Here is an 18390-nt window from a genome sequence, read left to right on the forward strand (position 1 = left end):
ATCGTTATTGGTGATTTGGGTTCCATTCTAATGCCTCCCACAGTCTTGGGAGTCCCCAGATCTTGGCATCTCAACATGCCTGATGGTCACAGCAGGCTGTGATAGGATTCCTTTGGTAAACTTTAATCAAGTTAGCAAGGTTTCTACCTCACGGAAAGGTCTGTTGATGGCAACCCACTTTTCCTCCATCCTGTAGAAGGGAGAACGCCACGTTTGAGACAGCTCCGGCTTTCCTGCAGCGCCCTATTTGTACTGTCAGGGAAAGGAAGTTTTTAGAAGAGGTACCTGTCAGCTCTGAACTTAATTGAAATCAACTAAACAAATGTTTGATTTAAACCTTTTTATTTTTAGGCATTTTTTCTTTAAGCATTTAGTATCATTTACTGATTCAGTGACCCAATAAGGCAGCACCTGCTTGGTTAGGAAAGGCACCTGTCAGAAACGTGGTAATGACAGTGTTGCACAACCCCTGCCTCAGGAGGCCAGCTGCAGGCTTTGTGAGAGCAGGGGCCACGGCTTACTGTGTTTAGTAGCACCTCACTTGGACACAGGAGCCCTTAAAGGATGATGACTGAGTTATCTTCATTAGACAAAAACAAAACACTATCACCCTTTTCTTTGCCTCCCTGACCACCTCTCTACCTCCCCCTCTTTCCTTTCCAAGCTTTCTTTAGCAAAAGAACGTATACTAGAGGGTACTTCCTCTAGTCATTCCAGGAAGAGTCCACTGTGGGCAGAAGAGTTTGGTTTTAGGGCTAGAACATTCCAAACAATTTTTTTTTAAAAGAAGAATACATTTGGGAAACATATCTATTTGGGGTTTGAGTCATTAAGTGGCTTTGTTCTGGTTCGAGGCCATCTCATTCTTTGCTCGTTGGCCTTAGTGGTAGGAGGAATGATGCAGGACTCCTAAGAGCCTGAATGGGTTCAGAAAGGGCCCCTGTGGCTACAATCGGAGGCTCAAAGGAGGTTACCAAAGTGGTTTTGCTCCACTTTGGGTGTGGAAGCTAGACCCGCCGACCTCCACTCGGACACACGGACAAGCCTGTCCTCCTCTTGTTCGTCTCACAAAAAAATCCACGTTCTTTGAGCCAGGATGTTAGGGAAGAGTGTGACATCACCAAAAGATGGACTTTGGAGTCAAAGAGGCCTGGGTTTGAGTCTTGTCTTTGCAACTTGCTAGCTGTGTGACTTTAGGAGAGTGTATCTCTCTGAGTTTGAAACTCTTATTGGCAAATGGAAAAAATAATACTTTCCAGGGTTATTGAGGAAAATAGATCCTATGAGATAACTTATGGGAAAGCACTTTGCAAAGTATCTGGTGCTTGGTGGATATTTAAACACAGTTAGGAGAAAAGAAGTCTGAGGAAAAAGAACTTGCCAGTATTTCTCCACAGTCAAGGGAGCACTTTTGCAGTGGGATGGCATGAACTGTATGACCTTCGGTCAGGCTTCTTACTTTCTGAAGCCTCAGTTTTCCCTCAAAAAGGACTTCTAACCCCAAGAAAGAGAGACTCCTAGAATTTAAAGTAGAGTGTCAGAGGGTGTCACTTTCTCTAACAGAATACAGATTTATTACCTGTATCCAAGATGTCTTCAATTGTAAAACATACAATTGATTAAAATCAGCTTTTTGAGAGAGAAAAAAAAGGCAACCTCATGAATGGACTCATCAATTTTAAGACATATTCTAATTTCAGATTCATTAAAATGGGAATACATGTATGTCTTACAATAGAAGAAATTCGTAATAATGCTGGCTCCCATTTTTAAAGCATCTGCTGGGTGCCAGGCACCACCCAAGCTGCTTTATTAAGTCCTTGACTTGGTACCCAGTGAGGCAGATGCTATTCCCATTTTATGGTTAGGAAACAGCATACAGAGGGGTCAAAGCACTTTTCCGAGCCACACAACCATGGGGCTTGGAAGGCAAGTCTTCCTAATCCCCAAATGTTTTCCCCTGTTAATAGATTGTTCTCCAGGCTAAGGAGTCAAAGAGATGATCTCTGTCCAGAGAAATGGTTTGTGAATGTGGTATTCTGAGTATGTCCTGAATCTTTGCAAGGTGACCAGGAAGGGCAGAGGTAACACAAATAGAACTCTAATCTAATCAGTCTCCAAGGACCTTGGAGGCAAGGCGATAACTGAAGACTGAGGACTGCTTCAAGTCCAAATATCAGGAAGGCGAGAAGTGAGACTGAGTCAAGGTTAATCCAGCCCCCGGGGCGGGGAGGGGGAAGAAGGACCCTGACCAGTCGCCAGGCTCATTCCAGGCCCATGGACACTGCAACAAGCTTTCAACCTAGAAGCCATTCTTCCTTCCTCAGGGTCATCCTATGCCTTCTATCTGACTATTCACTAAAGAATTAGATGCCTTTGGAGAAGACTCCAGTTCTTCCCATAACCTTTCCTAGAGAGGGAAATGTGCTGACCAGTCGTCATGTGGTGCTAGCGGTCATCTAGTACTAAAACAAGTTCTAAATTAGCGAGTTGGTTTTCTGGCTAGTTAGTCCAAGTTAGTTCCCCAATGCCTGACTGTGGGCTTGAATATTTTGCTCCGCAAAGCTGTGGATATGGTCCTTACTCTGATATAATCCCAGGGCACACTCTCTCAGGAACATGCCCTGACCCCTGACTCCAGACCAGAAGACTCCTGGGCTGTCTGTCTGCCTGTCTGCCTGTCTGTCTAGCTATTGTGTTTGGGGGGAGACCACCAAACCCACATCAGTGGATTCCCAACATAGCTCTACCTCCTCAGATGATGAAAGAATGTTCCACAGTTTTTTGGAAGGGTGGCAGGAGGGATATGGACCGAGTTGGGGTGGGGCAGGGCAGGGCAGGACGGGGTTAGGGGCTGCCTGAAGCATCAGGAATCGCATAAGAGATGCCCCTGTTGACCTGACTGGAAGGAACTTAGAATGAAGCTGCCGGAGGAGAAATGCGCTTCTTGGTCTTGACTGAAGGCTCTTTGGATAGTGGCCGAGACAGCTCCAGGGTGGGTGTCACCGAGTCTCCACGTGGATTTCAACAGGGCTGAAGGTCACAGTTGCAGGGTGTTGGCTGCTGTTGCAGTTTGGGTCCAGGGCAGAAGGGGACGCTGGCTTGGGGCCTTTGGGTTCCAGCTCCCGCTTTGTCCTCATCTTCCTATAATGAAACACACACACGGTTAAGTCATCCCCCTGTATGTCCTGGGGAACGGGCTGTGACTATAGCTTCAGCGGGGAGATTAATGTAGATTGTCATTAAATCATGTTGCTTAATTGCCAACCACAGCATTTTACAGCTAGAAGAGATCTTAGACCAGCTAGTCTGTCCCTTCAGTTTTTTGTTTAACTTAGGTTAGGTACTTAATTTTATTTTTTCCTATTAATGAATGAGCAAAGTGTCAGATAAGTGGCTATTAATGACCAAACGAAGATACTATGTTTTTTTCTGTTCAGAGTTGTAAGTTACATTTTGCAGCCTCATGATGTTTGCTGAGTTTGCTGCTGGAAATATTTAAGAACTTTTCACATAGCTGAGAAGAGAATGTACTTACAAGGGACATCCTAGGTTTCATTTCATGTGGCATAAAATTCAGGGGCTAACAACAATCAGTAAGTCTAGTGTCCAGGTGAAATTTCATCTTGTTGACCTATCATGTCTTTTTTCAAAATTTCAAATCCTCAGAAAAGTTGCACAAATTGTACAATTAATGCCTGCATACCCTTCTCTGAAGTCGACAAGTTGTTAACAATTTGCCACACTTGATTTATTTCCCTTTCCCTATTTACACACCCACACACATACACAGAGTTTTTAAAAATTGTGAACCATCTGTGAGTTTGTTGCAGACATGCCACTTCACTCCTGAGAACAAGGGCATTCTTCAGTGTAACCATGACATGATGATCACATGTGGAGATCCTTCTATTTTAATGATGACAAAATTGAGGCACAGAAAGGGTAAATGACTCACTTGCTTTTGACAAACCAAAGACAGAACCCCGGTCTCTCAGTTCCCAGCCCAGGCGTCACTCTAAACAGGGAGGGGTGAGTGGAGTCTCTATTCAAATTACAAACTAGAAGAGGGGCTCAGAGCTCCAGCAATAATGGAGAGGAATGGAGGGCAGACATCGGGGTCTGACGCCACTTCCTGGTTTAGAACAGACCCAAATTGTAATACCCCAAAGATTTAAAAACTGATGTCTGAAATATTATTATTATTATTATTATTATTATTATCATTATTATTATTATTATTATTATTATTATTATTATTATTATATACTGGTTTACTGGTGGAAGTATTTTCTTTGAAACCAGATGGACTGGGTTTGAATCCCAAATCTGCCACTTAGGGCTGAGTAAACTTGGGCATCTTACTTGATCTTCCTGTGCCTCTTGCACGTCTATAAAACTGGGGATAGAGAAGTACCCATCTTGTGGGGTTATTATGAAGATTAATTGAGTTAATACACATAAGGAGATTAGAACCATGCTCAGCACATAGTAGGAGAACAGTAACTCTTAGCTACCTTTATACATAACATTCATATTATTACAAAAACAATGCATGAATGGAGATGCACACCCTCTGACCCTGCAAAAACCAACCAACCAACTAACCTACTAGCAATGCCATTATGCAGACATACTGCTTGTTAACACCTTGCTGTGTGTCATTTGCGCCTTCCTGGGGTGGTGATGTGTGTAACCCACGTGTATGATCACGATGTACATACTGCTTTGTAAATTTTGACAATACGTTGTCAACAGCTTTCCATATCAATAAATACCTTTTTATGATATCTTTTTTTTCAATGGCTTCCAGGTCTTCGGTGGTGCGATTGTGTTTAGTTTTTTAATTTTCATTTCTTCCCCGAAAAGAATAACCTTCTAGCAAAGTTGTGACTAGAGATGATAACACTCAAGGTGATATCACAACATTTCTTCTTTCTGTGATCAATTCCTATTATTTTATTTCCTCTTATTTGGCTCCAGAAAGTAAAGTTGTGAGTACGTACATTCTAGGGTTTGTCACCTCAAATACTTATGTGGTTCACTCAGTACAACCTAGCAGAGGGCTCCCCAAAAGAAGAGGATTAAAACATTCCTCTATTATCTGTAAATTACATACAAGAGTTTACCACAGAGCTCAAGGTCATTATCATTACGATATTTTCAAAAATATTTCTCCAAGTACAAAAGTATTTGGTCACTGTCAAGTTCTTCTAGCAGAACAGACATCAAAAAAGGACCCACAGAGGGTTAGTGCGTTTGACGATGGACTCATTCTGACATCATTCACCCATTCTGACATCACTGAAGGGACCAGACAGCTCCAAATCCCAGGGCATCCCGTACCTGTTGTACATCTTCAGCAAGATTAGAACCACGGTGAAGATGATGATGACAACCACCACAATGGCAGCAACAATGGCTCCAGAACCTACCAGGAAGAGAGGAGTGGAGACGGCAAATGTGCCAACTGAAATGCAGGGAAGGATTTGGAGACTGAGGGGTACCCGTACCGTGGCACCTCACATCCTCGCTGGGTCAAGGGGAGGAGGGAATGCGATGTCCTGGGACACTCGCTGCTGTCCCCAGGACAGTCACATCTACAGCTGCAGTGCACCTCTACCCCCGTGGGGCTTGGAGGGCCACATCCTTAGCACATTACCTGACAAAAGTTTGCCTTTGGCCAAGTCCTGGTCTTATCAGCCCCAACATAGCTTCAAACTTCTTTTGTGAAACAGGCCAGCAAAACACCCTTCCCTCTTTTTGATCATGTTAAAGTAATATGTGATTTTTGTAGATAATTTTGAAAATGTAAATACAGGCCAAAAAGAAGGGGAGGATGAAGTCCTCACTTCCCCAAGGACCACTGATAGTCTACATGTCTCCATTCACAAATGTGGTCATGTTTTTGCACATACTCATATTAAATATCTATCATCTTTCTGAATAACTTATTAATCCTATGTCTGAAAATCCATCTTAAGGAAGTATTCACAAATATGGAAAAATATGCACTTGATAAAGATGGAATCATTTCCATGTACTGTTTTATAACAAAACATCCTGATCATCTTGTTATGTAATTATGTATTTTTCTTTATGACTTTTGAAGGCTGTATGGTACTCCATCATTTTGATGTGCCATAATTTGTTTACCAATTGTTTGTTGAGGACATTCATGTTGTGTTCAATTTTACACTATTAAAAACAAGGCTATGATGAATGTCCTTGTAGCTTAATATCTCAGATTCTAATTTCAATATCAGCTGCCAATCCCAAAGTCAAACTCTCATTTTAGGTTTAGGTTCAAGATCAGTATCCTTGCCAGAACTGATATTGAAAACATCAAGAATCATTTTAAAAAGATTCATACTTCAAACCAATCTGTTTGATTCTGGGGAATTGATCACAGGGAATCATCCCAAATACAGAAAAAAACCTGTATGAATGAAAATGTTTATTACATTATTAATATTCTTCATATGGGAATAGTTAAGTAAGCTATGGCACACTTATCCCATAGAAATATTATACTATAATTTAAATAATGATAATAAAGACTTGAAGACTATGGTATATGGAACATTTTAGATGATATAAAATATGGAAAATAGAATATATTATATACACACATACACATTATGTTGCAACCATTAAAATATGTGCAAACAAACTTAACATTAAGCAAAAGAAGTCAGATGCAAAACAGTGTGCATGGTATGATTTCATTTATACAAAGTTCAAAACCAGGTAGAACTAATGTATGGTGGCAGAAGTCTGAATGATGGGTCCACTGGAGTGAGGGGTCAGGGATAGTGATTGCAAGGGGCACCAGAACTTCTGTGACACTGAGGGTGGCCTGCATCTTAATCTGGGGGCTGGTGACACAGCTGTGTGCACTTTGTGAAAATTATCCAGCTGTACACTTATAATTTGTGTACTTTTTCAAACACATGTAATGTTTTTTTATAAAAGGTTTACTTAAAAAAACTGTGCAATTATTCATAGAAAGAAAGACTGGGAGGAAAAAAGGGAAAGGGTGGGAAATCCATTATGGAGTAACTTGTTTTTCTTTCCTTCCTGGGGAGCCCAGTGGTTTTTCAGCCTTGGCTGGATGACTCGGTGTTGTGAGGCTGTCCTGTGCATTGCAGGGTGTTTAGAGCATCTCTGGCCCCTACTCACTAGATACCAACAGCACTTCTTCCCACTCCCCACCAGGTGTGACAACCAAAAATGTCTCTAGACATGGCCAAATGTCCCCTGGTGGTAGGGTTGCCAGATAAAATACAGGATACCCATCTAAATTCTGATTTTTGACAAACAATGAATAATTTTTAAGTATGTCTCAAGTACTGCATGGTACATTCTTATACTAAAAAATCATTCATTGCTTAACCTTAAATTCAAATTTAACTGGTGTCCTGTATTTTTATTTGTTAAATCTGGCAACCCTATTTAGGGGGCAAAATTGCCTAGTTGCGAACCATGACTTTTAGTTAAATAAAAGCAGTATTAATTCTCCTCTTGCTGACAGTGATTCTCTCTACCCTGCATTTCCCTTCAAAAATGTTTTGAGACGTACTTTGTCAGGGCTCCTCACCCAGCAAAGAGCGGCCTAACACGTGGGACCCTGTCTCAAGAGCGACCCTTCCTGGGTCTCCGTGGAAGAGACACGTCCTGCCATTAATCCAGCTTCCTGCCAGGACTACAGCCTGGAGCTGTTTCTCACTGTTCATCACAGTGAACACAGAGTCGGGAGGCCTGTTGCATTCACAGAGGTGTGTACCAAGTCACCTGAGATGACTGAAATGGACCCAAACTTCACCCAATACAATCAATTGGTTTTCTGAAGAGTGGTCCTCAAATGTTTCCTTCTGGGGACCCCTTGTTCCTGGCAAATGTCTCCCCAGGACTAAATCATCCCACACATTCATTTACTCCTTTGTAAATTAATGGGATGTTTTTGCTTTGCCAAAATAATACAAAGGTAGTTGCATTTTGGTGTATACATCTATCAAAATTCATCAAATTGTACATCTGAAATACGTGTAGTTTACTGTATAGGACTCCTACCACAATAAAGATGTTTAAAAAAACGTAGCTGCAATTTTAAGGTGACTTATGTAGGAACATTTTACATGAAATTCAAATTTCCATTGCCCTCTAAACCCCCAAACTCTCTAATGAAAATAATAGTAAAGTAGTAGTAATAATAATACTCATTAGGTACTTGTATGCTGCACATGCACGGAGGCTCTTCTAAGCTCTTTACGTGGATTATCCCCTCTACCCCTCACGCCTACCTATGTGGCAGCTGTGTTAATACCCCCAACTTACAGATAAGGAAACAGTCCCAGATCAGTGAAGTCATGCGCTCAGGGTCACTCAGTATCACTGAGACTGAGACCCAGGCAGCTTGTCTCCAGAGCCCACCTCTTGCCCTCTACACCAGTTGCTGACCAGGATACCTGTCCCACCCTCCCTCCCCTGGCCACCCAGCCAAGTTGACCTTACTCTTGTACAGAACGTCTTCTCCTCTGGTGGTCATGTTCAATGAGAAGAAGGTGGTACCCCCCAAAGGGGTGGCTGTGGTCATCTCGACCTGGTGAGAAGGAAGATGAAATTTTGTTTAAAGCCAGAGTAAGTTTGATCATCCCTGTATGGTGCCTCTGTTGGTCTTCATCTGGATGACTGGAGAAAAGATTTAAGCATGCAGTTTCTCTTACCAGCAAGTAAACACAAGTTCTTTTTATTATACCTTATGAGGAATTAAAAATCAGGTCTGACATTTGTGAAGAACTTCATTTTTCAAAGCAGTTTCAGTTCATTCAACAATATTTATTAAACTCTTCTTAACTATGTTTTGCACAGAATGTCTAAACTGATCTTCTAAAAACTGTATGAGGCAGGTTATTGTTGCCATTTTACTGATAAACTGAAGTCCTTGGTGCTACTTGGAGCTCCAAGTTTATTACTAGAATTGAACCCCAGGCATCTACGTCTCATGCTAGTGGGACTCTGGCCACCCTACAATGATGCCTGAAATGGTATTCCTGCTTTCAGAAGCTTTACAATCTAAGGAGGGGAGAAAAAATCAGGTGAAAAAACTGATTATATGATTATTAAATAGTCAGTAACATGAGCCATTGGGTTGTGAAGAATATTTCAAGGAGACAAATTTGAACGGGCCTTGAAGGATGAGCATGGTTTGGGGTGGGGTGGGGGGTGCAGCAAGAGGAGAGAGAACACAGGTCGGTTGTACAAAACCCTCAGTGGGAAGAGAGCATCTCCCCCACACCAGGCTGTCATAGGTGCCTTCACACATGACATCTACCACCTCATTTAATCCTCTCAATCATCACGTTATTTTGCAGCTGAGAAACTGAGGTTCAGAGTGGTTGAGTGAATGGACCAAAGTCACACAGCTAAGAAGATGTGGAGCTTGGACCCAAACAGTCTCTGAGTGCACAGTGTGTCTTCTTCCCCTGACACCAAGAGGAATCAAAATTCACAATCCTGTCCTCTTGTACTTGAGGAGTGAGTCAGGAGGTATGATGTCACATGACGAGAAACAAGTGTTGAGATCCTCTTCCAAGAATTACATTCTAAGTAATGATATTACAAACAATTACCCTGAACCACAGGCAACAAGAAAAGAAGGGAAACAAATCAGGCTTTGCTTCTCTGCTTGAGAGTGGCTGACAATTTATAAGCCCACGAAGGATCTCCATCAAGGGAAGGATTATCCAGGTCTATTTGTAATCCTAAGAAGCCACAAGGCCTCACCACAGTCATTCCATCTTCTGCAGAAGAAATATTCTATACATTTAACAAAATATTTGTGCATAAATTTGTTTTCTTTTTAAAAGTAAGAAATATTTTCAAATTATGAATAATAATGTAATAGATCATGTATGAACCACTCAGATTCAACAAAGGTTTGCAATCATATTTTCTTCAGTTTGCTTTAAAAAAAAAAACAGTTGAATTTCCTTTCCTATTGCATTTCAATGCCATTTCCTCCCTTCCCCAAAGTAACCACTACCTTGACCATTACTGTGTATTCTTTTCCTCAAAGTTTTAAAATGTTTACTACATAGGTATGTAGCCATAAACATTGTATACTGTGGGTGAATGTATTCAATAAACAGATATAGTCTAGCATCTACTCAGTGACTGATGCTGCGCTCGGTGCTGGGGATACTAGTGAAATAAAAGACAAATTCCTGGCCTCCAGAAGTTCACATTCTGGTGAGAGACAGAGAGAGATTGTGGTCTTAATCACAGCGTTCTTGGGCTCAAAAAACAATCGTCTCCCCAGGATCTACCCTTCTATGCCTGGCAGTGAAAGCCCTTCCCTGGCTGTTTCCACCCTCTGTTTCAGACTCTTGGCTCCTCTGCCAAACTGCTGGGACAATGGACCACTCCATCCTCCCACGCCATTCCTGGTCTTTGCTGTCTCGGCTGCTGCCCCAGGCTCTGGCCTCCCCGGTCCTCACAGTGGGCCTCTGCTGAGAGTCCTCACCTCTGGGCTGCAGCCCTCTCGGCTCGGCCAGCTCACGATGGAAACAGGGGTCAGCATTGCTCCACTGGGGTCAGGTCATCTGCAACCAGGCTAGGGGCTCTGGTGGTTGTGGGCCTGTCCCCCGACCCCTCCAAGTCCCCAACAGGATCCTCAGAATGACCGTATATGGACAGGCCAGGCCCTGTCGACCACAGGATGGCTCTGCCTTTACTTTCTCTGCCCTCCTTGAAGCCGTGGGGCTCTGTCTAAACCCCCCCCCCAGCTTTGTCTGTCCCCTCCTCCCAAAGACCAGATCCTCAGGCTCCCTCAAGGACCCCTCCAGGTGTGGCTTTGCCGGATCTCCCCACACCAGCCAACCTCCCATCCTGGCTGGGCTTCCTGTCACCCGACCACCTTAAACAGGCCTGACTTGGCCAGTCATGCTACACTGCCAGCTCTCCAGCTCCAAAATGGTTTTTGTTTGTTTGGTTGGTTGGTTTGGTTTTTCTCAGGGAGGGGTGGGGGTAATTCAGTTTATTTATTTATTTTTAACGGAGGGACTGGGGACTGACCTCAGGACCTCATGGACCTTGTGCATGCTAGGCATGCACTTTACCACTGAGCTATATACCTTTCCCCCACCTCCAAAATGAACACAGCTTTCAAGACTCAGCCCAGTCACCTCCAGGAAGACTTCCGGCCAGACAGAATTAGCCATCCTGCCCTCCATTTGCCACTGGCAGCGTTCTGCAAAGAAGCACCACCCCAGCCTGTGGCTCAGTTGCTGTGTATGGAAGTTAACTTTCCATGTGCATTGTCAGGTCCTTGAGGTAGTGACTGTTTCTGGTTCTCTTTCACATCTATCTGCCTCCCCTAATAATGAGTCTGGCTCCTCTCACCTTTGCCGGGCGGCAGGACTTTGGTGAGTAACTGAACTTCTCCCAGCTTGGTTGGCTGTTAGTAAAATGAGGTAGCTTTTCCCAAAGGAACTGAGGGTTAGAGGTTAAGTATGGAAAGTGCTTTTAAGTGCTCAGTAAATGGCAATTCTTAGTATTTTTGTGGGTACTAGTAAATGTTTGCTGAACTAATTAGAGACAGGTGGATCTGGAGCTCAAAAAAGGAAAACAAATTCTTTCCATAAAAATAAATGCGGACTAATATGAGAATATGGAATAAAAGCCTTCCCTAACCCCCCACCCCCCTACCCTGCTCCCACTCCCAAGGAGAGGTGCCTGACCCTCCCCTCCCCCTACATTCCCCATCTCAGCACGTAAAGAGTTTTAAAGTATTTGCCTAAACTGTCTGCTTCTGTCCTCACCAACATCAAGCTGAGAAGACTCACCAATAATGCCTTTTCGCAATTCCTTTTAAAAACAGAAAAGAGAGGCAAACAGGTGGCCACTGATCAAAGGTCATTTCAGGAGAGAGACATGGCATAATCCCTAGATAAACCAAACCCGACCACGGACACATCCCCCGTTAAGCCAACATGCACAAAAATGACCGAAGCCACCATCCGAGTGCCTGCCACACGCCAAGACCTTGTGCCGGATATGCTTTAATCCACCCTCTGATTTAATTAGCAAATGCCATGTAAACTAGTTTCTCTCCTCCCCTTGATTCAAATGAGGACTCTAAGACTTTCCATGCTCATATGGCCTGGAAGCTGCAGGCTTGGTGTACAAACCCAGCTTTGCAAACTTCAAAGCCTGTACCTTCCCTCCCTCTGCACCACCTGCTCCCTGGTACACATCCGGGGGAGTCCATGCCCAGCCACTACAGAAACCGCACACATGCACACACAGACACATACTGGCCAGTAATGGAGCCGCCTAAGGCCAGCAGGACACAGGCTCCTCTGAAGGTCCTTCAGGGTGACCGCCTGGGTGCCGAGTTCCAGGTGTGACTCCCTTTCAGATGGGCCCGGCTACTCTTCTTCCTGAGAGAACACGGAGTAATCCCGGAACATATCTTGCCTCATCTAAGAACTGAGGGCTCTCAACTGCATCTCTGTTCCTGCCACATCAGAGAAGGTGGGAGGGAGGGTGGTGGAACATCGACGGCCAAGGATGTGGGTGTTTTCATGTGTGGGGCCCCAGCAATTCTTGTTAACCAAGTGCAGTCCAGCAGGGGGATTTCAGTATTAAATAAGCCCATGACCAGGGTCCATGGTCACACAAAATGGGGAATGTACAGGAAGGTGAGGCTAATTCTCATCGACAGGTTAATATAATAATAATGATGATGATGATGATGATGGTGATGATGATGATGATGATGATGATGATGATATACTATGTGCCCCAGGCACTGCACCCAGTGGGAGGTCTCATTTAATTCTATACCTATCTGGTTACCAGGGTGCAGTCACTGTGTCCATTTTACAGATGAGGAGACTGAGACTCAGAGAAGAAATCAATCTAAGGTCACAAGGCTAATATGTAACTACACTAGGATTCAAGCTAGAATTTCTCTGATTTCACAGCCCCTGTTCCATAAACTCACTCGACTGCATCCCAAATCCACGTAGGGCTTTGATGAGAAAACTCTCAGGCCACAGTCCTCTATCTAGCCCTGCCCCAGACTGGTCCTACCTGACTGGTCCCTGCCCTTGTCTACACTCTGAACCTCTGTCTCCAGCAGAGCCTTCATCACATTTGCAGAATATACAAGGAACTGTTGTTCCCTTGGGTTGTTTATGAATGGCCCTGTGTGGGAGGTCAGTTCAGGAAGTGATGGAAGGTCATGACCATTTATTTACTGAACCACTCCTCTCTGACTGTTCCTTGGGCAAGTGTCAGGGCCATATCTGAAAGATATATATTACCAGACTCCACCTGTCCAAAATACCTCCCCCTTTTGCTCTGCCTCCATGGTACCCTCCCTCCTTCTAGTCTAATCTAAGTTCCTCCCTGGATAAGACAAACAAGACACTCTCAACCCTGGCAGACCCCTACCCAAACGACCAACTGTAACTCAGAATAGGTAAGCCATGAATGCCTGAGACTCACCAAAACATTGCGATTAATTTCTCCCATTCATCCCAGAGATGGGAGGTAGAGCACGACTTGGTCTCTTCCACAGACAAGAATCTCATTACTCCCAGGCAGTCCCTTGAGTTACTGGGATGTTTCAATTATCAGAAAATTAACCTTCTTTTTGGAAACAAAATCTACCCCCCTTGTGATTTTTAGCCGTTGATTCTAATTCTCTTCCCCTAAAGGTAATCTGCTACCTCTTACACATGACAACCATCAGGTTTAAAAGCACTTCTTCTGTATATGAAAAGTTAAACTCAGACTTCTATGGGTGGAACAGTTATGCGAGCTGCAATCAGCACATCAATATTACCTCCCACCAGCAGGTGGCGATAGCAGTTGGCTATAGTATGTCCCTTTGAACTTAACCAACAAATGGTCGGTTAATCTCGTGGTAACCTAACATGTTTCTAAGCAGAGGAGCTTTCTACCCTTGAAAACAGCAGTTGTATGTTCTCTGATGATTTTCTTCTCTGGGATAAATATTCTCAGCTCCTTCAAATCATCTTTAGAGTGACCGTGTCCCTCATGGGTGGGTTCTTCTTTTCTCTCTGTGTCAATGTCTCCCTTAAATATAACCCCCAAACTGGACACGTGATTCCAGAGGGGGCCTGAACTGTCCAGAATGACTTTTTTCTTTTTAGATAATTATCATACCTGAGCCTGAATTCTGTTATTTACTAGCTGTGTGACCTCAGTCAACTTTCTCCACTTCTTAGTTTTCTGATCTGTAAAACAGGAATACAAACTCCATAGGGTTGCATGAGAGTTAAATGGGATAAAACATGTGATACCTCTAGCACAGTGGCTGTGCACAAAACCTATTGATATTAAACTGGATTAATGCAAATAAATATCTCATTAGCTTTACAGGCAGCCCCAGCACACTGCTCTGCATGCACCCTGTTGGTACACCCCCTAAACCTTTTTCAGACTTTTATATTTGTTTATGGTCAGTCAAAACCCTAAGATCATTAAGTGAAAGGACTTTCTAAACTCTGAGTGCTGTGGAAATATGAGGCAGTAACAGCCGCATTGTGAACGGGGACAAGATGATGAGCTGCTGTCTAGTAACCAGAACTCCATTGCACTCTTGTGCCGCTGTCTTTTTTAATTTAAGTGCAGGACTCTGCATTAAGCCCTTGACCTTGTCACTCCTGCTGGGTGGCTCCTGAGATCTCTTGACAGCATTGTGACAGAGCACATCATCTGGGGTCTCAGGACCCAGCAAGGGCTTTGGGGTCCAGTAGACCTGGATTTTAACCTTGGGCTCCCTGCTCACCAGCTCTACAAGCCAAGCCACTTCTCTAGGCCTTGGTGTTTTCATTTGTGAAACAGGAATAACACTCCCCATCTCGTGGGGTTGTGAGAATAGGTGAGATGTCATAACTGCCCAGCACAGTGCCTGGTGGATGGTGGGTGATCGGTACCTGTCAGTCCCAGCCCCTCTGCTCCTTTCCCTTCTGTCCCCAGTCTATGTTCTCCCTGCTCTTCTTGGAGCTCACACTGCCGGTTCTTTACCTGGTCAAGTGTTTGCTGCATGTGGTCAAGCTCAGGTACGGACAGGGAGGTTGGGGAGCCAGACCAGGCAGCACAGTGTCCCAAGGAGGGGATTTGAGGAGGGAACCACCAGAATTTCCAGAGGGTTCAACCTTTTCCTCCATCTCCAATGAGGACAGAAACAGAAGAAATAGTGAAACCACCCCCAGGGAAGCAAAGATCCTAACAGGCCTGGTAGGGCATGGGGGCCACTGAGTGGGCAGGGGAAGAGCAATAATGAATTCATAAGGTGGGGTGAGAATCAGGAGGCTTGGGTCTCCTTTGCAACTCACTTGCCATATAACTTTGGGAAGTCTTCCCTCCTATCTAGACCTTGGTTTTCCCATCTGTAAAATGGCCTACTGTGGAGATGATCTCTAAGGGCCATTCCAACTTGTGGTTCTATTCCATGGAACAGCCACTCATAGCTGAACCCAAGAACCAGTGTCTTCCAAAAGCTCATCTCTCTTTGTAGATACTGACTCAGGGGGAATTGGGAGTGGGAAGACAATGTGTACAATTCAGGCTGGAAGGCAGGAATCCTTCCTAGAAGGCAGTTGAGACTGGAACAAACCAAAGAGAACTCCACAGAGGGGTTTTGACATGGCAGCAGCATTTCATATGGGACTCTTAGGAACCTCCAAACGTGTTGTTGAGCACATAGTCACCCCAGTCCGTCTGCCCCTCCCACATTCTCCATTCCTGCTGGGTTCCACATCACCTCCTCCCACTCTATCTGCCCTGCCTGTGCTTGGCTCTGTCCCGTTGTGTGTCACAGCTCCCAGAGGTGGGGTCTGAACTGGAATAATGCTTCCCTGAAGTGGGGGCCATACACAATTACAGACCGAATACATGTTCCTTGCAGTTGGTTCCCAGAAACGAGGAAGTCCATTTCTTGTTTCATTCTCCTATCTGCTCATGCACCCACCTATCCACTGCACCCACATTCATCGCCCTACCTGTTCTGTCCATTTTCCCTGTCATTCATTCAACCAGCCCACCATGTACACTGCACTGAGATGATTTAAAGAAGGGCCACTGGGATCACATCTCTAGCGCTCGGGCAAAGCGGATGAGAAATGGGATTATTTCCCTTAAAACTCTTTCCTTCAGTGAATACCTAGTGAGGCTCATCCCCGCTCATGCCTAGCCCAGCCTTGCTCACAGAGAGGTGGCTGATAAGTATCGTAGTTCAGCCTTACGGGAAAAGCAGTGGCTTGCGGATCTGAGAGCTGGGGCTCCAGGTCCACCGCGTCTATTAAGTCTTCTTTACTCACCTATCAATTTCTGGCTTGAATATCCTTTGCTTCTGATTTTTGCGGCCCACATTGTAAAGAACGGTGACTCAAGGAGCTTCTAGCCCAAGACCTGCAAGTCTGGTAAGTTTCATGTACGAAGGGTTATAAATAGAAGTCTCAGATGAGAGTAGTCACGAAGCAGATTTATCCTTAGTGCCAAAAGGTGGCACAGGCCGTGCCAGGTGGTGGAGAAAGGAAGAGGCCAGTGGGCGTCTTGGTTGAGACTGACCGAGAGCTGCAATATGACCTGTGCCTTCCATTTGCCCCTCGGTTTTTGGGTCCAGGCCAAGGGACCAGCCCTCAAGTGTCCTCAAACTGGGCCTGAGCTCCTACATAAATCTCCAGGTGTCCTGCTGTCCCCAAGGGAAACAAGGCACAAGGTTCAAGAGTTTATGCCCTAAGTGAACATGTCAGAGGAAACCCATTCTACCCCGACATTCCAGTCAGGAAGGAAAGGGAACTGACATCCAAGGGGATGCCAAGAAGTGCCGGGCACTGAGCTTTCACATGTTTTCTCATTTGATCAATACAACAAGGCAAGTCTTTTATCTCCACTTTGCTGGGAAGGAATGGAGGCTCAGAGAGGTTAAGGACTTGCCCACAATCTTACAGCAAATGAGTGGAGGTGCTGAATCTCAAATTCAGATCTACCTGCAAACTGTGGTGGCTGCCAAGCCTTCCAGGAGGTAAGCAATTTTCCTGGGGGCACTCCGAGGTTCAGCAGCCTTGCTGGAGCAGGAGTCTCCTCACTATTCTTACTACCTGTTGATATTTTGAGCCCAGGAGGCATCACAAAACCTCAGCACACAGCAGGGTTTCTCAGCCTTGGCCCTGTTTACATTTGGGCGGGACAGTTCTTTGTTTGTGGAGGCATCTTGTACTTTGCCGGATGTTCAGCAGCATCCCTGACCTCTTCCAACCAGATGCCAGTAGCATCCCCCACTCATGACAACCAAAAATGTCTCCAGTCATTTCCAAATGTCTTCTGGGAGGCAAAGTCGCCCCTGGTTGAGAACTCCTGGGGTAGAGCTATAGGCCTGTCTCTTCTATCCTTTCTATGCAGGAAGGTCTAGACAAACAGGAAAACATCCAGTCTTTACTTACATCTCAGGGTAGATGGCCAGTAACGACAATGATGATGATGGGAACCACAGACAGGGCCGCTACCGTTGATCAGGTGCTTACTCTGTGTCAGTTACCACGCGAAGTACTTCATATCTAATTTCTCACATACGTGATCTTTGTTTTCTTTTTTCTTTCTTTTTTTTAAATTGAAGTACAGTCAATTTACAATGTTGTGTTAGTTTCTGGTGTACAGCACAGTGGTTCAATTTTATATATATATATACTCCTCTTCATATTCTTTTTCCTTATAGGCCACTACAAGGTATTGAATATAGCTCCCTGTGCTGTACAGTAGGACCTTGTTGTTTAACATTATCTCTGTTTTCCAGATAAAACACCCCTGAGGCTCGGAGAGGTTAAGTAACTCACCTAGGGTCTCAGTGTTAATGTAAAGCAGAGCTACGATGCATTAGTTTCCCGTGGCTGCTGTAACAAATTACAGCTGAAAATAATGCAAATTTATTTTCTGGTAACTTAGAGGTCAGAAGCCTAAAATCAGTCTCACTGGGCTAAAATCAAGACGGCTCCAATGGAGGCTCTAGAGGAGACCATTTCCTTGCCTCTTCTAACTTCTGTGGGCCACCTGCATTCCTTGGCCTGCAGCCCCTACCTTCACCTTCAAGCTGACAGTGTAGCATCTTCCCATCTCACTCTTTCTGATCTCTGTATCCATCATCGTGTGTCTTTCTCTCTCTGACTCTCCAGCCTCCCTCCTAGAAGGACTTTGTGATCACATAGGCCCCACCCAGGTAATCCAGGATCCCTATCTCACTTAACTTAACCACACCTGCCAAGTCCCTTTTGCCATGTAAGGTAACATAGAAACAGGTTTGGGGGATTAGGACGTGGATATCTTTGAGGGGGACATTATTCAGCCTAGGGCATA

General features: G+C 44.5%; 1 protein-coding gene across 3 annotated transcripts in view; it reads right to left on the reverse strand.

The window, feature by feature from the left end:
- Positions 1-325: 325 nt before the first annotated feature.
- The window catches only part of NCMAP (non-compact myelin associated protein), a 38753-nt gene continuing 20688 nt past the window's right edge, over positions 326-18390 (reverse strand). For 2 of the 3 annotated variants that reach the window (XM_006196785.4, XM_072975099.1), the window contains exons 2-4: positions 8515-8602; positions 5347-5431; positions 326-3144 (exon numbers count right to left, since the gene is read on the reverse strand). In XM_006196785.4, coding sequence (XP_006196847.2) covers positions 3003-3144; positions 5347-5431; positions 8515-8596 — 309 coding nt within the window. In that variant the 5' untranslated portion in view covers positions 8597-8602 and the 3' untranslated portion in view covers positions 326-3002. Of the gene's footprint in view, positions 3145-5346; positions 5432-8514; positions 8603-12317; positions 12473-18390 lie in introns of those variants that run through there. The other variant, XM_031683816.2, reaches the window with a different exon arrangement.

This window comes from Vicugna pacos, chromosome 13 (assembly GCF_048564905.1).
Source record: "Vicugna pacos chromosome 13, VicPac4, whole genome shotgun sequence".
NCBI lineage: Eukaryota > Metazoa > Chordata > Mammalia > Artiodactyla > Camelidae > Vicugna > Vicugna pacos.